At 36.3% G+C, this 18566-nt stretch overlaps 1 protein-coding gene across 2 annotated transcripts; it reads left to right on the top strand.

The window, feature by feature from the left end:
* The first annotated feature begins 1128 nt into the window (after positions 1-1128).
* Positions 1129-2159, top strand: LOC136206461 (uncharacterized). Of its 2 annotated transcripts, none has more exons than XM_065997518.1 (3): positions 1129-1299; positions 1401-1471; positions 1750-2159. In XM_065997518.1, the coding sequence occupies exons 1-3, from the start codon at positions 1209-1211 to the stop codon at positions 1894-1896; spliced, it is 309 nt and encodes a 102-aa protein (XP_065853590.1). In that variant the 5' UTR covers positions 1129-1208; the 3' UTR covers positions 1897-2159. The 2 variants fall into 2 exon arrangements, with proteins under 2 accessions (XP_065853590.1, XP_065853589.1); XM_065997517.1 differs by having other exon boundaries at positions 1744-2159.
* Positions 2160-18566: the final 16407 nt, after the last annotated feature.

Genomic DNA, 18566 nt, shown 5'->3' with positions numbered 1-18566 from the left:
GAACTACTGCCCCAGGTAGTTGCTTTCGTCCGATAGTTAACTGCATAGTCATACGCAGATCAAATGACATTGGATCAACATGAGCAGTATTGTATACTATCTCTTGCAGCCTTTCCAAGCTCAATCCCGGAGACAGCTTCATCAATTTCTTCTCGCCCCCCTCGTATGTCATGGTCTTACCAACTGTTTTCCACCGGCCATTCCACATGATCACACACAACACAAACTGGTATGACATGCTTCTATCAATAATAAACAAAAAAAAAGGAATGAGATAACAGAATGAAATAACATCATGAAATAACATACACTTCGCATAATTCGCAGTTATTCGAATATGCGAATTCGCATATTTCGCAAATACATTCGCAGACTTCGCATACTTTGCAACTACGTAAAATATGCGAAGTGTGTGAACCCAATGCTGGAACACCATATCTTCGCATACTTCGCGTATATTCCATATGCGAATTCCGCGAAGTATGCGAATAACAAACGCATACACAACCTTTAATAGACTTCGCATATTAAGATTTCGCGAAATGAAATCATAATATGCGAAGCACGCGATCTTCTGCACGAAGTTCAGATTTACAAATTTCTAACCTCAAAAGTAAACTGCTGCTGAAACTAACATCAACGAGTTCAAAGCGATTTAACCATATGAAACTAACATCATACTTACATGACAAGTCTTGGGCTTTGATTGATGAAGGATCTTAAGGAAAAAAAAAGAGAGAAAATCACGAACTGTGAGAGTGAGAGTGAGATTTATCGCGTAAAAAGAGAGAAGAGGGGATGATCTGATTAAGTGTTTTATATATATGAATGGTATTATGGGTATTTCAAATTAAATCAGTCTATATATGTAAGTTGAACAATCCCATTACACCCATTTTTGTAATTTTCCCTAATTTATGCAATACTACCAAAAGAAAAACTATGCAATAGTATTGTTTGTTCAGGAGAAAACAAGTTGATGATGTAAAAGTGACATCAATATAGAAAAGGTTAGGCAAGTTTTTCATTTTAATGGTAAGTTGACTTTGTGTGAAGAATTGGGTTTTATTCAATAGGATATAAGTGGGTCTGTCTCTCTCTCTCCCTATATATAAAGCCACCATTCATTCATGTTTTCTCTGCCCATCACCAATTTCCTTTCACATCTATCTATCCATTTATTATTTTATTAATTTTGAAAGAAAAACATGTTTCCGAAATCATGTGTTGCTCTTTCCTTTCTTCTGCTCTTTCTGGCTTTCTCTTCTCTTTCTCTTTCTCTTGCTGTTCCTTCAACTAGTAAGTAATTACTCTCTCATCATCACATGTTTTTTCAAATAATATTATATATTTCTCAAAATGATTCATCTCATCTTTGTTTCTTTCAAATTCAATTTCAGGAAGCCTCAAGTCAACTGAACAAGACCCACTATCATCATCATCATCACTTCAAGATTTTTTGACTCATCAGGTTCTTTATCCACCTCTATATTTCTCTTTCTTTCTTTTTTTCTTTCTTAATTATTATCTTAACTTTACTGTTTACTTTAAGCCTTATTAGATTTTAGTGATTCTTTACTTTTTAGTTCAAGTTTATACAACTCTGGCGGATTTTTCCTTATGTGATGGACTGTTTTTTTTTAAGTGTGAAAAGATGGTTTAATTGAAAATTTAGACTTAATGCATGTGGCCAAATAATTCAATTAGCCACTCAGTTTCAAAATTTAGACTTAATGCATGTAGGTGCAGGAGCAGGATGCAGTGGAATTGAAGGAAGGAGAAGTTAGTTTTGGAAAAACGTTTGTTATTAGTGGAAGGATGGATTTGGAAAGTTTAGATTATCCAGGCACTGGAGCTAACAATCACCATGATCCTAAAACTCCTGGAAGAGCATAACATAATATTTAATCATATCATGTATATTTATCCATGTCTTGTCTTGTCTTGTCTTGTGCAGATCAACAATATTGATAAAAACAAACAAAAAAAAAAGAGTTGTGTTTTAATTTTCTTCTAATTTTGTGTCTCTTTCTGAATGATTTTTTTGGGTTGAAGTCCTCTTTATGCAATAATTATTATGTAAATGACGAAGGGGTTCCATTTTGTATATGCATTGTTTTTAAAATCATGTATGACACTATATTTACAATTTGTAGATAGATGTTGATTTCCTATTGTATTAAAATTGATGGATATCGGGAATTGGAGTTACTTTTGGGGGGAGTCTACAATCACTGTTGGTGTTTCATTGGTCTTAGGGAAGAAATTTCCCATATCTCGACTCATGTCGGTTATTTTAAAAGTACTTAAAAGAAAACAAAAGGAAAGCATGAGGGAGGTGCATAAATGAAAATCAGTCTTAAAAGCTTAATGGTTTTTAAGAAAATGTTAAAGCCTAAAATCACTTATAAATAGAAGAGATTTCGGGTCCGTTTGTTTCACCTCTTCCTGTTTGCTGCTACTGATAGATAGTATATATTAGCTCATTTTTCTATAAAAAGCAACTGTTTCGAATTTTTACCAAACGATTTTTGTTTTCTGTTTAGACTTAAAAGACAAAAAGCAGTTTTAAAAATTGAAAACAAACGGTCACTTCACAAGATGAAAAGTTGTGAAGAGGGGAAAGTAGAAAAATCAGTTTCCATTTATAGTAAAGGAAGAATTTGAAAACAATTAGATCCTATGTTGCCCGGATACGGATACGGATACAGTATCCGACACAGATACGGATACGGGAAACATCATTTCCATAAAACACAGGACACAGATACATGAGGAAAACATGTAAATATTAAAAATATTGGGGCACATGTATAAATATTAAAAATATATTTTTATATATGCTTTTTTGTAATATAACTAAATAAATACATATAAACGAAATTATAAAATTCTTAACTAAACACGTTAGAGAGGGAGGGGAGTGGATGGGGACCTAATTGATCAAATTTAATATATGGAGATGTATTTGAATTTTTATGTACAGAATAGGGTTAAAAGGAAGTTTAAGTGAAAAAATGAATACTTTTTAATTAGGTCTTGAACCTCATCTTCTTCCTCTAATTTCTGCCGCATCTCCTTCCTCCTCCATATCATCTTCTTCATCTAATCTCTGCCGTCTCTCTTTCATCCCCCATATCACTGCTGCCTCTCTTCATCCTCCATCTAACAGCAAGTAAGCAGCCCATATTCTTCTTCATTCTGCATCTCACAGGGGGCTCAGATCTAACTTCTCTACCAATTTCCGGCGGCTACCCGGGGCTCTAGCCCCGACCTAGTTCCGCTTTGATTGAAGTTGAACCTCTGTTTTTTCACATTTGAAGAATCAGACTGGTTTTGTTTTACAGGGAAACGCGTATCCTTCACTGATTCGCGTGTCCAACTTTTCGATATTACAGAAACGGCCCTGACACCGTATCCTGGGCGTTTCCATATCGGATACGTATCTGAAACGCGATACGTTAGGTCTATCACGTGTCCGTGCTTCAGAGATTAGATCCCTTTTTTGTTGAAAAGTGAAAAGTGCAGAGAAACTAACCATTAACAAAGGAAAATCCGAAAACAAGAAAACATTAGAGCCTAAAGTCACTCATAAATGGAAGAGACTTCACAAGAGACTTCACAAGATGAAAAGGTGTGAAGAGAGAAAGTAGAAAATTCAGTTTCCGTTTATAGTAGGGGAAGAATTTGAAAACAATCACATCCCATTGTTGGAAAGCGAAAAGTGCATAAAAATTAACCACCAACAGAAGAAAATATGAAAAACAAGAAAACATTAAAGCCTAGTGAGTTGCCTTCCAAAGGCCGATGCACAAGAAGAAGAACCTTATGTCGGGATTCATTGCAATGATAAGCAAATGAGTCAAAGTAATATTGTAACATAATAAGTATGACTTATATACTCTTTTTTCTTTTTCCTTTTCTTACGAAGTAGTCTCCTTTAAGTCGATTATAAAGTAAGTAGTGGCATAAATGGAAGAGACTTCACAAGAGGAAAGGGTGTGAAGAGGAAAAGTAGAAAAATCAGTTTCCATTTATAGTCGGGAAAGAATTTGAAAACAATTAGATCTCGTGTTTTTTTTGTTGTTGAAAAGCGAAAAGTGCAAAGAAACTAATCACCAACAAGTAGAAAAATTAAAGCCCGGTTTAAAACAAGAAAACATGAAAGCCTAAAGTCACTTATAAATGGAAGAGACCTCACAAGATGGAAAGGCGCGTGAAGAGGGAAAGTAGAAGAATCTGTTTCCATTTATAGTAGGGAAAGAATTTGAAAACAATTAGATCCTGTTTTTTTTTTTTAAAGCGAAAAGTGTAGAGAAATTAACCACCAACAAGCGAAAATAACAAGAAAATAAGAAATACAAAAAAACAAGAAAACATTAAAGCCTAAAGTCACTCCTAAATGGAAGAGACTTCACAAGTAAAAGGTGTGAAGAGGCAAAATAGAAAATCAGTTTCCATTTATTGTAGGTGAAGAATTTGAAAACAATTAGATCATGTTTTTTTTTTTTTTTTGAAAAATATGTGTACAAAAACATTTTCTTGAATTTATGGTTTGCTTACTTACGAAAATAAGTTAAAAAAAAATTTGTGGATTGAAAAATTTATAAAGAAATTGAGGAAATATTTTTACTATTTTGAAAGGAGTAAAATATTTTCCGAAGTTTTTGGAATCCTACTCCGTTCTTTCTTACTCTTTTCAAAACAATAGTCACTCATTACTTCTTTCCGTTTTTTTGATGTTGTAGCTAAACACCGGAAAATATTTATTTTCCAACATAATATTTTTCCTTATCCAATATTTTTCATAACACAATATTTTCCCATAAATAAACAAGACCTTAAAGTGTAAAGACCTTTAATATATCCTTACACATCCTGATTGTACAAATATAGACTTTTGAATTACTTGTATCGGGATCTTACATTTGTCACGCATTTATTCATTCTAGGGATACATCTAGCCTAAAACGGCGTTTGTACCCTTTTGAATGAGGCATATGATAACATGTGAATGTTAGTTTCAGGATTCCCGAAAAAAGTCTAAATCGGATGTCTCAATACCACATGTTTAAGATTTGGGTGAAAGGCAGTACATGATAGTTATCAAACATACGTTTAGGAAGATTTGGTATGAATAAATTCCTAGTATGATAATACATGTAGAGGCTTCCTACTGAAACGATGATCCACCAATGAAGATGAGCGTCCTAAAACTCTAATAAGGATTATAAGGACTCTCATACTAATCACATTCTATTGATTTGGAATTTATGATAATTGGGCTTGGATAAAAGATCTGGTCCAAACTCAGCTTTAAACTAAAAACTGTAAAGGCAATATTATCCTCGGATGGGCTTACATATAGGTCTGGCCTGCCATTTACCACAAACAATATGTCCTGTAATAGAATCATATGATCTAGGTAATGCAATCAAGATTAAAATTTAATGCAATGATTATTTTATTATTATAAAAAAAATTAAAAGATTATTACACTTGGATATGTATAAAAGTTTAAAACAATACTTAAATATATACGTATTGTGCCTATTTTGCTAAAAAAAGTATACACAATATTTATATAATTTACATGTAATTGTTTTAGATAAATGCTATCTCAATCTGCTAAATTATGTGTGACAGTATTTACTTAGACAGGTAATTTAATATTTTAAAGGCTTTGGATTCCTCTAAAATATTATTGACAACCACACTTTATCATTAAAGAAATAGAACTGCATATATGAATTTTAGTTAGTTATTCTATTTTGGCTTAATACTTCTCCAGCCCTCTTAACTTGTCCAAATTGGTCATTTTATCCCTCCAACTTATCGAATGTCCTATTTACACCCTCAACTTCATAAAAATGGTATTTCTCACCCCCTTAACTTGTTCAAATTTATCATTTTACCTCTTCTCAACTTATCGAATATCCTATTTACCCCCTTAACTCTATAAAAGTGGTATTTCTCACCACTTATGATCTTATTTACCCTCTTAACTCTATAAAAATGGTATTTCTTATCCATTTATAGTAGTCAAAAAAGTTGAAAAGAGAAAGAACGAATAAAAAATACAAATAACAAGAACATTAATATAAACAAGCTAAATACATTATATGTAGAGATAATGTACCAAAATAGGCCTATGATTTTTAGGAAAGTATCAATTTAGGTTCCACTTACAAAATAACATAAATATAGGTTTAACGTTTAAAAAAAGCTATCAATTTAGGCTTCGATAAAGGATTGTAAGGGGTAAAAAATACCACTTTTATGGAGTTAAGGGGGTAAATATAACATTCTATAAGTTGGGGGGATAAATGGACAAGTTGAGGGGGTGAGAAATACCACTTTTATGGAATTAAGGAGGTAAATAGGTCATTCGATGAGTTGAGGGGATAAAATAACTAATTTGGACAAGTTAAGGGGGTTGGGGAAGCATTAGGCCTTCTATTTTCGTGAAACTTGTACATTTTTATGTTTTTTTCTTATGGGCCCATATCCTTCATACATCGGCCCACAAATATCTACATTTTAATAAAGTGAAGAGGTCAAGTTTTATCAAATTAAAGGGTTTAAGGGCTGCAACCCAAACTTTTCTTAGATAAATATAGGACCAAAAATATTACTTTCCCAGATTTGACCCTACAATCACGGGGTAAATTGGTAAAATTATTTATTCTTAATAGCTATATAAACCATATATGTTTGACCAATTTTTACATAATTTAAACTTCTATCCACTCAAATTTTATTTTACTTTCTTTTATGCTCATTGAATTTCAAAACATGACTTTGTTTGTCTTTTAAAACTGTTTGGTTCACTTTTAATTTTAAAAAGCAACTTTTAACTCTTTAAAAAAAACATACTGTTTTTTTTTAATGTGAAACTGTTTAAACAAAAAAAAAAAAAAACTCGTTTTGAAAACTTTTAATAAAAAGATGGCGAAGACCTTTTAGTTGAAAGAAGGAGATAGAAACACAAAATTCTTTCATACTAGTGTTAAGGCCCAGAGGTAGAATAATAGTATCACAGCTCTCAGAGACGAAACAGATTCCTTAATTGATACCTAGCAATGTATAGTCACTCTTGCTCACCAATATTTTACTTATCCTCTCTACCTCAAATACTACTAGGATCAGTATTGGGGATGTTATCCCGGTCAGTATTAGTTCTAGCATAAATGCCGATCTCACAACTCCATTTGTGGGGGAGGAATTTAAGGCGACGCTCTTTTCTATGAACCCGGAGAAAGCTCCTGGTCCTGATGGGTTGAACTTGGGGTTCTATCAGTTTTTCTATAGCAAAATTGGAGAGGATGTTGGATCTGCCTGTGCTAATTGGATTAATAGGGGTTATTTCCTGCAAGGCGTAAATGATACCACCATTGTTCTAATTTCAAAGTGTGAAAATCCGATTACCCTGAAAGACTATCGCCCAATTTCATTATGCAACGTCCTTTACAAGTTGATTTCAAAGGTCCTTGCTAATCGGTTGAAAAAATTCCTACCTGAGATCATAACTGATACTCAATCTGCTTTTGTCCCTGAGAGATCAATAATTGATAGTGCACATGTAGCTTTTGAATCACTAAATAGGGCAGGTGCAGGGAATGTGGCCCTTAAAATTGACATTAGCAATGCCTATGATAGGGTAGATTGAGAATTTATAGAATTGGTGATGGAACGTATGGGCGAGGGACGATTAAGTTTATGGATTTGTATACCAAAACTTGAAATCTAAACAAAATTATTGGCAAGGGACGCAAGGATTGAAAAAGTCCATCTTGGGTCTCTATCGCCGTTATAAAAAATTTACTAAATAAATTATTTTTATTTAAGCTAATGCGAGTAAATTAAAGATGGGTAAAATAAATGAAATGAAAGTGCGAGATTGACACGGGATTTGGGAAAAAGGGTATTTATTGATATAAATGTAGGTTTGAGTACAAGTGTTTAAAGTAAAAGAACAAAATTGAATACAATTGAAATATTTCTATACTAAACATATAGATAATCAATTGAATTGGTAAAAACAAATCAATATATAATTGAAATGCAATAACAATAAAAATTGAAATTCAACGACAAATTCGGAGCCACAATAGCTATCTCAGCTAGACGTTGAATTTAGTATCGACTTAAAGTCCTCAGAGCACCGCGGTCGGTTGGTAAGAGCAGAATTGATCTAGAAAACTTCTGACTTGTAATAGGTAAGTATAGGGCAGATTTGACCTTCAACTTCGGAGGGACCGTGTGAATGCTTACGAACATGAAATTAAGCAAAGTAAAAGGCTAAATTGAACTTCAGAAAGTCAAAAACAAATGTTTAGAAGGGATCGAATGCTAAAATAAACTTTAAATAGACGAAATCGGGTTTGGAGAATTACTGGATGAATTATGCTAAAAGCTGAAACAGAATGTCTAAAACGATTTGGGTGCAAAGATTGGCTTGTAAACAGAGTTTCTGAGCACGGAATGCTAAATCAAATGAAAAGAATTTGAAAAGGAGCTATTAAGGACTTGAATTGAAGCTAAAAGAGTTAGAAAAAAGAAATTAGAACTAAGAACTTGAAGAACAAAGAACTAAGAATTAAGAACTAAGCATTTAAGCTTTTGAGAGGGGGTTTGATGTGTTGAGTGAGTATTAATGAAGGATTTGAGGTTTATTTATAGTTGAAAATGGCATATTTTATTGTAAATAAATTCCTAATTTCTCTCTACTAACCCTTAATTTATTTAGTTTCTAGTAGGTGGTTAAGTTAGTTAGAATGAGTGGGTAGTTAAGTTGGTTAGAGTAAAAGTAGGGATAACAACCAACTTAACTAACTCTTTAGGCATGCGCCTTACTTCCAAGCCCTATTTCTCCTTGCATATGGATGGAATTAGGCTCACAAACACATCACAGATTTCTCTAGATACCTAGTTTCTGGAACACTTAACCTCGTGTGAAAATTCATCTGTTTGATACCTCAAATGGTACGTTGAAGTGACATTGGTATGGCAGACACGTACTCTAACTTCTGAAGCTTATTTTTCTCTCCATATGGATTCGAATTAGACCCACAAACACATCACAGATTCATTGGGATGTCTAGTTTCTGGAACACTCGGCCTTGTGAAAAAATCCGTCCATTTGATGCCTCAAATAGTTCGTGGAAGTGATATTGGTGCTGCTGGAAAGAGGGTCATATTTGATCTTTTTCCTTTTTTCTTCTTTTCCTTGTTGCTGGAGGCCAGCTCATCGAGCTGGACCTCAGTAGTCCCTTTGGGGCAACTCGTGCTCCAGCTCGCCGAAGGGACAATTATTTTCGAGTTTTTCGAGTTTTCATTTATTTATTATTTCCTTTTATATTTATTAATAAGAATTACAATATGTTAAAAATCTAAAGTATAAAAGTAACAACTAACTACTAGAAACAACAACAGTAACATCCACAATTTAAAAGTTGAATGAAACATATTAAGGAATTTTAATTATTGATGTTTTTTATTTTGAGGCCATATAAAGCGTAATTATTACCAACGTTCACAAAAGTTTGAACAATGTTTTCAAAAAATAATAAAAGTTCAATTTGTCTTAATCAACTCATTTAAGTTTGCTTTTATCTTAATAAACTTACTTTAAACTTTTTCTCATCTTTTCACTATACTTGCTAACGTAACATCTAATCACATGTCACATTTTTCGGTTTCCGCTTTTTTTTTCACTTTAAGGTTGGAAATGGGTTAGGTTAAGGTTTTTTACTTAGGTTAAGTTAACTTATTTACTTGGTGAATTTATGATTAAATTTTTTCATATGACATATGATGATGATACATGTGATTAGATTCTACCGGAAAATGTTGAGTGCTTTTATTCTAATAAAGTAAAATTAATGTTTAGAAAATAAGAGTAAAATTGAGGGGCCGTAGGTAAAATTACCGAAATTGTATCCAAATACTTTTGTTATAGAAAAAGGCAAATAAATGTATATAGTTGAAGCTGAAAAGGAAAACAAAAGGTGTTGTTGAGTAACTGCAGTTAAAGCACCAAAAGAAAAAAGAAAAAGAAAAAGAAAGTAAAGTCCAAAAGTTAACATTAGAAAGTTATAAAGTGGGAGGGAAGTGAACTACAATTTCTATTATGAGCCAAACGGCCCTAAATTCAACTATATTTCTTTTATTTAATATTGGACCATTTTATACCATAAAAATTAAATTTGATTTTATTAATCTTATCCCTAATTAAAGTAGGAAACAATTAGAGAAAAAAAAAATTGTAACTTTATTAATTTACAAGTAACAGAATACAATTTTTTTGCAAAGCTATCCGTATGTGTTTTACACTGTTAACAAAAAAAAAGAAAAAAGATTTTGCTAACATTGATCCAGAGACATTTTATTATGTAAATTAACAAATCAACTAACCATATCCAGAGACATTTTATTAAAACATGTTCTTTTTAATGAAATAGTGTTGCGATTTGCAAGTCTTTTCTTTGACAAAATTCACAATAGGACGAAAACGATTATAAGAGCATGAAAAATATAAAAATACACAGAGAAATGATAAAACATATACTTCATGGAAATCTAAATGCAATCTAATGTTCATCATTTAGACCATTCTGAACATTCGGATCTGAATCCACTTAATTTTAATTGTCTTCATTATTATCCTCTTAATTTTTTATAATTAATAAATGTAGTCAAATTGAATTTCAATAGAAGAAAAACTATAAAAATTTAGCCATAATTACTTTAATAGATTTTAACCGGCTTAGATCTAACAATAGATTTTTTCATTAGAGTCCATGTGAATATTACTGTTTATTATTGACTATTATTGACTAAACCAACATAGTTAATATTAACATGCATGTAACTATGGATAGGAAGTTAATATTAAATCACTAAAATATTTACTATATTAAAAAATAGGCTAGAACCAATCATTTAACCTTTTTACCTTATCCAAATTTAACTATATCATTTTTAATCAGTATAGATTTATTTTCAACTTAAGAAATTGTTAAATTATACCTTTGAAAATTTTACCTATATGTAACAAAAATTTCAATTTACGATTTTTTAAATATCAATTATGTCTAAAATATTTAACATAATTATAAACTTGTAAAATATAAAAAATTAAATATGTCACAAATAAGTTAATCATAAAAAAAGCAATTAAAATATTTACTATATTAATAACATGGTTACAAACCACCAGTGTACCGATAAATTTATTTGAAATGTCCCACGTGATAGTCAAAAAATGGTCAAACAGTCTATTCAAGTTAATAGAGCTAAAATTGATCTTGTATGAATTTGTTTGCATATTACACTAGTTAGTTTCTCTATTTTTTTTTTTGGTAAGAAGGGAAGAAAAAAAACAAACAAACAAAAACCTAACCCGGGATCAGTCTAGGAAGACTGACCCCAATCCTATCCTCAAGAAGAGAAGGTAACAGAAAAGAAGGAGGAACGGAAAGGGTAGAAACACCTAACATCCCCCATGCCCAGCAGCTGCCAAGCGATCCGCCACGCGGTTTTGCTCCCTATAAATATGGGAGAAGGTAAGAGAATCGAAGGCAGGACGAAGCCTCAAGATGGCTTTAATGAGATTCTGACTCTTAAGACAAACAACCTGTCTATCCGAAATCCTGTTGATAGCCTCCAAATTGTCAGACTCCACCGAAAGTCTTTTAACACCCATGCGAATGGTGAGTTTAATGCCAGACAAGATCCCCCAGAGCTCCGTAGTAAAGGAGGAGCCCGTACCTAAGTTATGGGTAAACCCAGCCAGCCAGGCGCCACCAGCATCCCGAAGAACTCCACCAGCAGCAATTCTGCCATTACTAAGGCAGGAGCCATCCGTATTCAACTTGACAACCCCTTCCATGGGCTTCCTCCAACCAACTAACTGGACCTCTTTAACCGGGGAGGGGTGAACCAGGGGCTCTCCTTCAAAACTCTTTGTAATAACAGAGAGTTTTTTCGAGAAGTAAAACCGGAGGTCAGGAATAAAGACAGTATTCTCAGCAAATAACTCTTCATTCCTCCATTTCCACATTTGGTGACAAATAATAGCGAAGAGAATAGCCCCGTGCTCCATACTGGCCAACAAATTCCCATTAACGCCTTCAGAGAACCAGTCAATATCAGAGAACCCCATAAAGGAAGGAAGGATGTGGTGAGGAAGGACCCCTTCCCAAACCTTTCTACTATTCGGGCAATCCCTCAAAGCATGGCACAAGGTTTCCACATGGCCGCTGCATCTGCTACAGGCACCAGATACAGCCAAGTGCCTTCTGTGTCTCTATTTTTAGAAACACACTATAAAGTCTCTGAGTTTTGACGAAATTAATTATTAGTCACTTTATCTATAAATTTTATGTAAAATGATAAATTCACCCTTCTACCACTATTAACTTTTTAGGGTAAATTTCAAATAAAACCCATGTGGTTTCATTAATTTTCAGATAAAGGACTGTGGTTTACTTTTTGTCTAAACGAGGATTGAGGTTTCGCACTTGGATTAATGCTATTAAAACCATCTTTAACGACCTGAAAATGAAAATTTTCAAGAATTAAAGTTGTTCAATGTCATATTTTCTATGGAACTACATTTTCGATTTTCGAAAATCATCTTTTTTGAAACTTTCTCTCTAAACATTAACTTTCTCCCTCTTTACCAATTATCATCTAAACAATCTCAAAGTAAAAAAGTTGAAGAATTAAAGTTGTTTAGAATAGTAGTAGTTCTTAAAATATGTCATTTTTGAACTGGTCAAGGGTGATTTTAATAGTATCAATCGAAAAAGTCCTTATTTTGCTAAAGTTGAAAACCTCAATCCTCATTTTGACAAAAAGTAAATCACAGTTCTTTATCTGAAAATTAGTGAAATCACAAGGGTTTTATTTGAAATTTACCCAACTTTTTATACATGTTTGCTTAAATTTTATAATTTTTTATTATATTAATAAGTAATAAAATTATATTATTACTTAGTATATTTAATAAAAAAACAAATAATTAAATTTGTGATAAATTACTATTTTTTTGACTGGAAGCTGGGACGCGAGGGCAGGTCAGACATCCCAACGAGGTTGGCACCCCTGACACATCCCCCAACCCGAATATTATTAAAAAAATGAAGAAAGAATATAAGGGGAGAAGAAAAATAAAAAGAAACAAAAGTTAAAGACAGAAGCAGAACTAAAGAAAACGAATGTGCGCTACGTTACATCTATCATTGAAAACAAAACTCTGACAGGAGTCCGGAGGGATGCTCCACCATAATCTGGTATTTGCATTCTGCCCGATGCTAGCAAGCCGATCCGCTGCTTGATTCCCCTCCCTATAGATGTGAGTAGCATTCCAGTTCATCTCATTAAGCTTCAGAAGACAGCTATACCAGTCCCTCCGAATTCTCCAAGGCACCTCCTGTGATTGCTGTCTAAGAATGCTAACTGCGAATGCAGAATCTGACTCAATCCATAGATTCGTCCAATTCCTTTCCTAGGCTTCATTCACCGCAAAAATGATCGCATGAAGCTTTGCAATTAGAGCATTCGAATTCTGCAGAGGCACTACAAAGCAACCAGTCACGAATCCACGATGGTTTCTAAAAATTCCTCCAGCCTCGTCGCATCCATTTGATCCCGAGGCCCCATCTGTGTTTACTTTTAACCATCCGAGCGGGGGGGGGGGGGGGGTATCCAACGAACAACCTTGTAATCCGGTTCAGGAGGTGGTCGCGGACGCACTGTCGTACACAAAGATCCTTCTCTAATTAAGATCATAAGCTTGTATCCTAGCTTTTGGATTGAAGGGAGGTCTTGCTCGAAGATTGCACGATTGCGGATAAACCAGATATACCAGATACAGGTAATGGCCGAGAAGTACCATTTCTTCCTCGCGTGTTTATTAACCTGAGCTCCCTTGACCTGATCGCAGAAACTGCTGGCATTAAACCTCGGACAGCGCACGTAGTTAGCACCGCACACCATCCACCAGAGGAGCTGAGAAATATGACAGTTAAAGAATAAGTGTTCGAGGCTTTCTCCCACTTCTCTGCACAGCTCGCATCGCTGGGCCAGGGTAATCCCACGCGATTGCAGCAACTCTTGAACCGGCAGTCTACCATACTGAAGCAACCAGCAAGTTAAAGAACGCTTGGGCGGAATGAACTGATTCCATAGCAATTTGCTCCAACTAGAGAGCTGACCACGATGAAGATTATCATAAACCTCCACCAACCGTTAGGACGCCGGAAGCAGCAGGTTGCCATATGCAGCAATCAACATCCCTAAACGGTACAATTGCCGTGATGTTATTTTGAATATGAATGGGAAGGCGGTTCAGATTAGTCCAACTTCCATTGACCCTGAACTCATGCAACGGTCTATAGAGCGAACCCTGTAGTTTTCTGGGGATGTCCATCTGATCCGCGACAATCGGAATTATCCATCTGGTCATCCAGAAATTCAGACAGGAAGTGTCTCCAAACCACTAGAGAGTTTCGTTTCTGACAGTAATGAACATAGATTTTAAGGAAGACCAGATTGTGGAGTTCGTAATGAATCTTTTCTCCAATCCTGAAACATCCAAAAACCTTGCTCTGAGCAATAAGATGATGAAATCTTTTCCCTGCAGAAGATCCCAGCAAAGCTTAGCCAAAAGAGCCCTGTTAAACAGCTTAAGGTCCTTTATACCCAACCCGCCATGCTTCATTTTCCTGCAGCAGATATCCCAAGAAACAGATATGAGTTTTCTTTTATCCCTGTCCCCGGTCCATAAAAAGTTACGGATAGCTTTGTTAATCCATGTGATTAGATCAGCGGGCCACGTGTAGACTAAGAACGAGTGCACCAGGGTGCCCGTCAAAGATGATTTAATTAAAGTGAGCCTACCTGCAGCAGAAAGGGATTGACCTTTCTAAAGATTAAATTTCCCAAGGAACCTGTCAACGATCGGAGGCAGATACCGTGATTTGGGCGCCCCTTGAAACAACGAAATGCCAAGGTAATTGAACGGGAGGGAGCCAATTCGGATTCCTAGAAGATTAGCAAGCCGATTCCTCCGATTAGAATTAATGAAGTTGCCAAAATACGTATGAGATTTATCCCAATTGACAGCTTGTCCAGATAATGACTCATAGAGACTGAAAAAATCCTTGATGCACTTTATATTTCTTAACGATGCTTGACCAAAAATCATCATGTCATCAGCATAAAGGAGATGTGAAGGAAAGACAGTGTTATTGGTATACCTCATGGGAGTGAAGCTGCCTTCGTCAGTCAATTTGGAGATCCACCTACCCAGGAAATCTTCTGCAAGCCCAAAGAGAGTGGAGGAAAGCGGGCCCCCTTGCCTAACCCCACAAGAACAGCTAAAGAAGCCTTTAATCCCCCCTCCAATGGCAACTGAGATTCTAGCTAATCTCAGAATCTCAAGCATCCAATTTCTGAATTTCAGCGAGAAACCAAAGGAATCCAGAACCGCTAACAGGAAGTTCCAATCCAAAGTGTCAAAAGCTTTTCTGATGTCAATTTTTAGCGCCATATTGCCCCCAAAGCATTTCTTTTTGAGAAGGTTGACACCCTCCGAAGCCGCTGCTATGCAATGATGGATGCTCCTACCTGTTATAAAGCCAAATTGATTGTCAGATACAATTCTGGAAGAAATAGGGGCAATTCTGTCAGAAAGGATTATAGAGATGATCTTGTAGTTGAAATTCCCCATTGCAACCGGTCTGAAATGCTGAATTTCATTGGCGCCTTCAACCTTGGGAACCAGTGAAATGATGCTGGAGTTCATTCCGGGGAGCATATAACCAGAGTCAAAGAAGCTTAGCACCATTTTGCACACATCCGGGCCCACAATATCCCAACAATGCTGATAAAATGACCCCCCAAACCCATCCAGACCTGGCGAGCTGTCTCTGTTCATACTAAACATGGCATCCTTGATTTCATCATTCGACGGAGGCCTAGTGAGCTCCTCATTATCAAGGTCAGTCACCGCATTTGGTATTACTGATCTAATAGCATCATAATTAATATGCCTTAACTCCCCAGTGAAAAGCGATTCATAGTAAGAAACCACATGCTGCGCAATTGTACACTCTTCCGACACTATACTATTATCAATCATGAGGTTGGTGAGGGAGTTTTGCACTTTTCTAATCTTAGCAGACCGCTGAAAAAACTTGGAGTTTCGATCGCCTGTAGAAAGCCATTTCTCCTTGCTTTTGTCGCGGAGAAGCATCTCCTGCCTGAGTAATTGCAGCTCAAGATCCCTCTTAGCTACCTCCTCCTGAACCATATTAGCCTCATTCAATCCCTGCTCAGCGATGCGAATCTGAACCTCCTCCAGTTTATTCATTGCAGCAGCAATGTTGCATTCAACCCTTCCGAACACTTCGCGATTGGAGTTACGTAGCTTGGGACAAAGAGTTTTAAGCTTATAGCAAAGTAACTGAGCCGGGGGGAGAGAAGTAGAGCAGGCCATCCAATGATCAGACACCAATCTGTGCAGCGATGCATGTGTTGTCCACATAGAAAGGAATCTGAATCTACCAGTACGAGCAGCTCCAACTCTGCAGGCCAGAAGAATCGAGCAGTGATCCGATTTATTCCTAGGGAGGATCGAGCACCGGATGTTATCCCAGCTGTCAATAAAAGCCTCATTGACCAGGGCTCTGTCTAACTTGCATTCAACATGGTCATCCCCCAACCTACCATTCGACCAGGTGTAATAAAGGCCAGAGCTCTCCACCTCCGTGAATCCACCCAGATTGATGAATTCTCTAAATTCTCTACAGCTTCGTTGAGAAGGAGGTCTGCCAGATTTCTCACGTCCCCCTCTAATCGCGTTGAAGTCACCGATCACAATCCTCTTTTCACCACCCTCCATACCTAAAATAGAATCCCAGAGAAGACGACGCCTAATAGCACTGTTACTTCCATAGACAAACGAGATATGATACTCTTCCGAGCCCAAGCTATAGCAACAAGTGATGTGCTGGCCGTGATTAACCATGACTCTCAAGTCACTGCACAAGCCAATTTTACATAATAGCCAGAGAGAGTTACAACCATTGCTGAAAATAAATTGGAGACCAAGCGACCGCCAGTAGTGATCCGGGATTCTATCAGATTCGACCATAGGTTCAGACAAGCAAACCAAATCCGGGTGGTTTGTTCCGCATATCAGCTTTAAAGTTCTTTGGGTACCCGAATTTTGGATCCCCTTGCAGTTCCAGTACAGACAAATCATGTGAAAGAGACGCGCGATAAATTCCGGCCCTTCATACGGGAATCAATAGATTTTGCCTTGGACTTCTTCCTGGTGGTGATCCAATCACTAGACTCAGCCGCATAACCCTTATTATCACTGTTATTTCTATTTTTGGAACGAAGAAGGTGCTGTTCCCATTCAGGGGATTCAACAAGAAAATTTACCGCTTCCTGCGTGTTGGGCTGCTTAGTCGCTAATACCCCAGGTTCAGTGTCAGCATAAGCTTCATTAATGGGTGCATCATCATCAGCAATTTCCTTCCGATTATCATCTCCAAGCTGCGCAGACTTGTGCAATATCATCTGCCACATGTTCGAGCATTTGACTTTTGGTTCACAAGCCTCAGATTCACCTTGGTTCTGTTTTTCATTCACTATTTGCACCACCTCATTATCCGAAGTGGGAGCCTTACGCCAAACTGCGCTAGCCTGCTTTTTCTTTGTGGTGTGCAAGTTGGAAGTAACAGAGATTCTTCGACACTGAGCTGACGAATGACCAATGGAAGAGCAATTGCCATATATGGAGGGGAGATTCTCGTAGTCCACTGTTTATGATTGTCCATGTCAATCCAAATTTCAGACTGCAGCTCACTTAACAGGTTGACATCAATTAAAACTCTGGCGTAGTGCCCAAACTCCCCATTAACCGTGTTCTGGTCAAAACGAATTGGAACACCTATGGCTCTGGCAATGCTAGCAAGGATCCTGGGGTCCCAAAATTCCCAAGGCAGATTATAGAAGCGAACCCATACCTGAGCAGATGTGTTCTTGTGCATATCAGGATTGAAGCTCGGAGTCCAGGGTGAGAATCGGATAAAGCCGGGCTTCAGAGCAATTGCCTCAGTCCCCCAAATGGCTTGAACGACACATTCATTCGGCATGATGATTTGATAGAAACCTTTCCCTAAAGAAATCAAATGCCAATCCAGATTACGTTTCCATATCTTATTCAATTTCTGCTTGAGGTCTGCGTGCTTCCAGGGTTTTTCCCCTTTGTTCAGCGTAACCCTTCCAATGACAGAGTGCTGAACCGATTTAATTCTTTCCTCGTATAAATCCTGCTGGATTCGAACAGCTCGGAAGCCACCTTCCTCGGATATGACTGGTTGAGAGGGAGCCGGAACCGCTGTGGAAGAAATTGAACCCCTGACCGCATCCGCAAAGGACGGAGGTCTCAAGGATTGAGTCCCCTTCTTACCATTCGAATCAAAATCATTGGAGAATTTTGCAAAAGCATTACGGTCAAAGAGGTGGGCAATAGCGAACGGCGA

Source organism: Euphorbia lathyris, chromosome 9, assembly GCF_963576675.1.
Source record: "Euphorbia lathyris chromosome 9, ddEupLath1.1, whole genome shotgun sequence".
NCBI lineage: Eukaryota > Viridiplantae > Streptophyta > Magnoliopsida > Malpighiales > Euphorbiaceae > Euphorbia > Euphorbia lathyris.
This window is presented reverse-complemented; position numbering and strand designations above follow the sequence as displayed.

Bases quoted from the DNA above. Each gene is read 5' to 3' on its own strand.
- LOC136206461 (XM_065997517.1), top strand. From the start codon at position 1,209: ATGTTTCCGAAATCATGTGTTGCTCTTTCCTTTCTTCTGCTCTTTCTG. The intron at 1,300-1,400 runs GTAAGTAATTAC...ATTCAATTTCAG, and splicing joins TCTTGCTGTTCCTTCAACTA to GAAGCCTCAAGTCAACTGAA. The intron at 1,472-1,743 runs GTTCTTTATCCA...TAATGCATGTAG, and splicing joins AAGATTTTTTGACTCATCAG to GTGCAGGAGCAGGATGCAGT.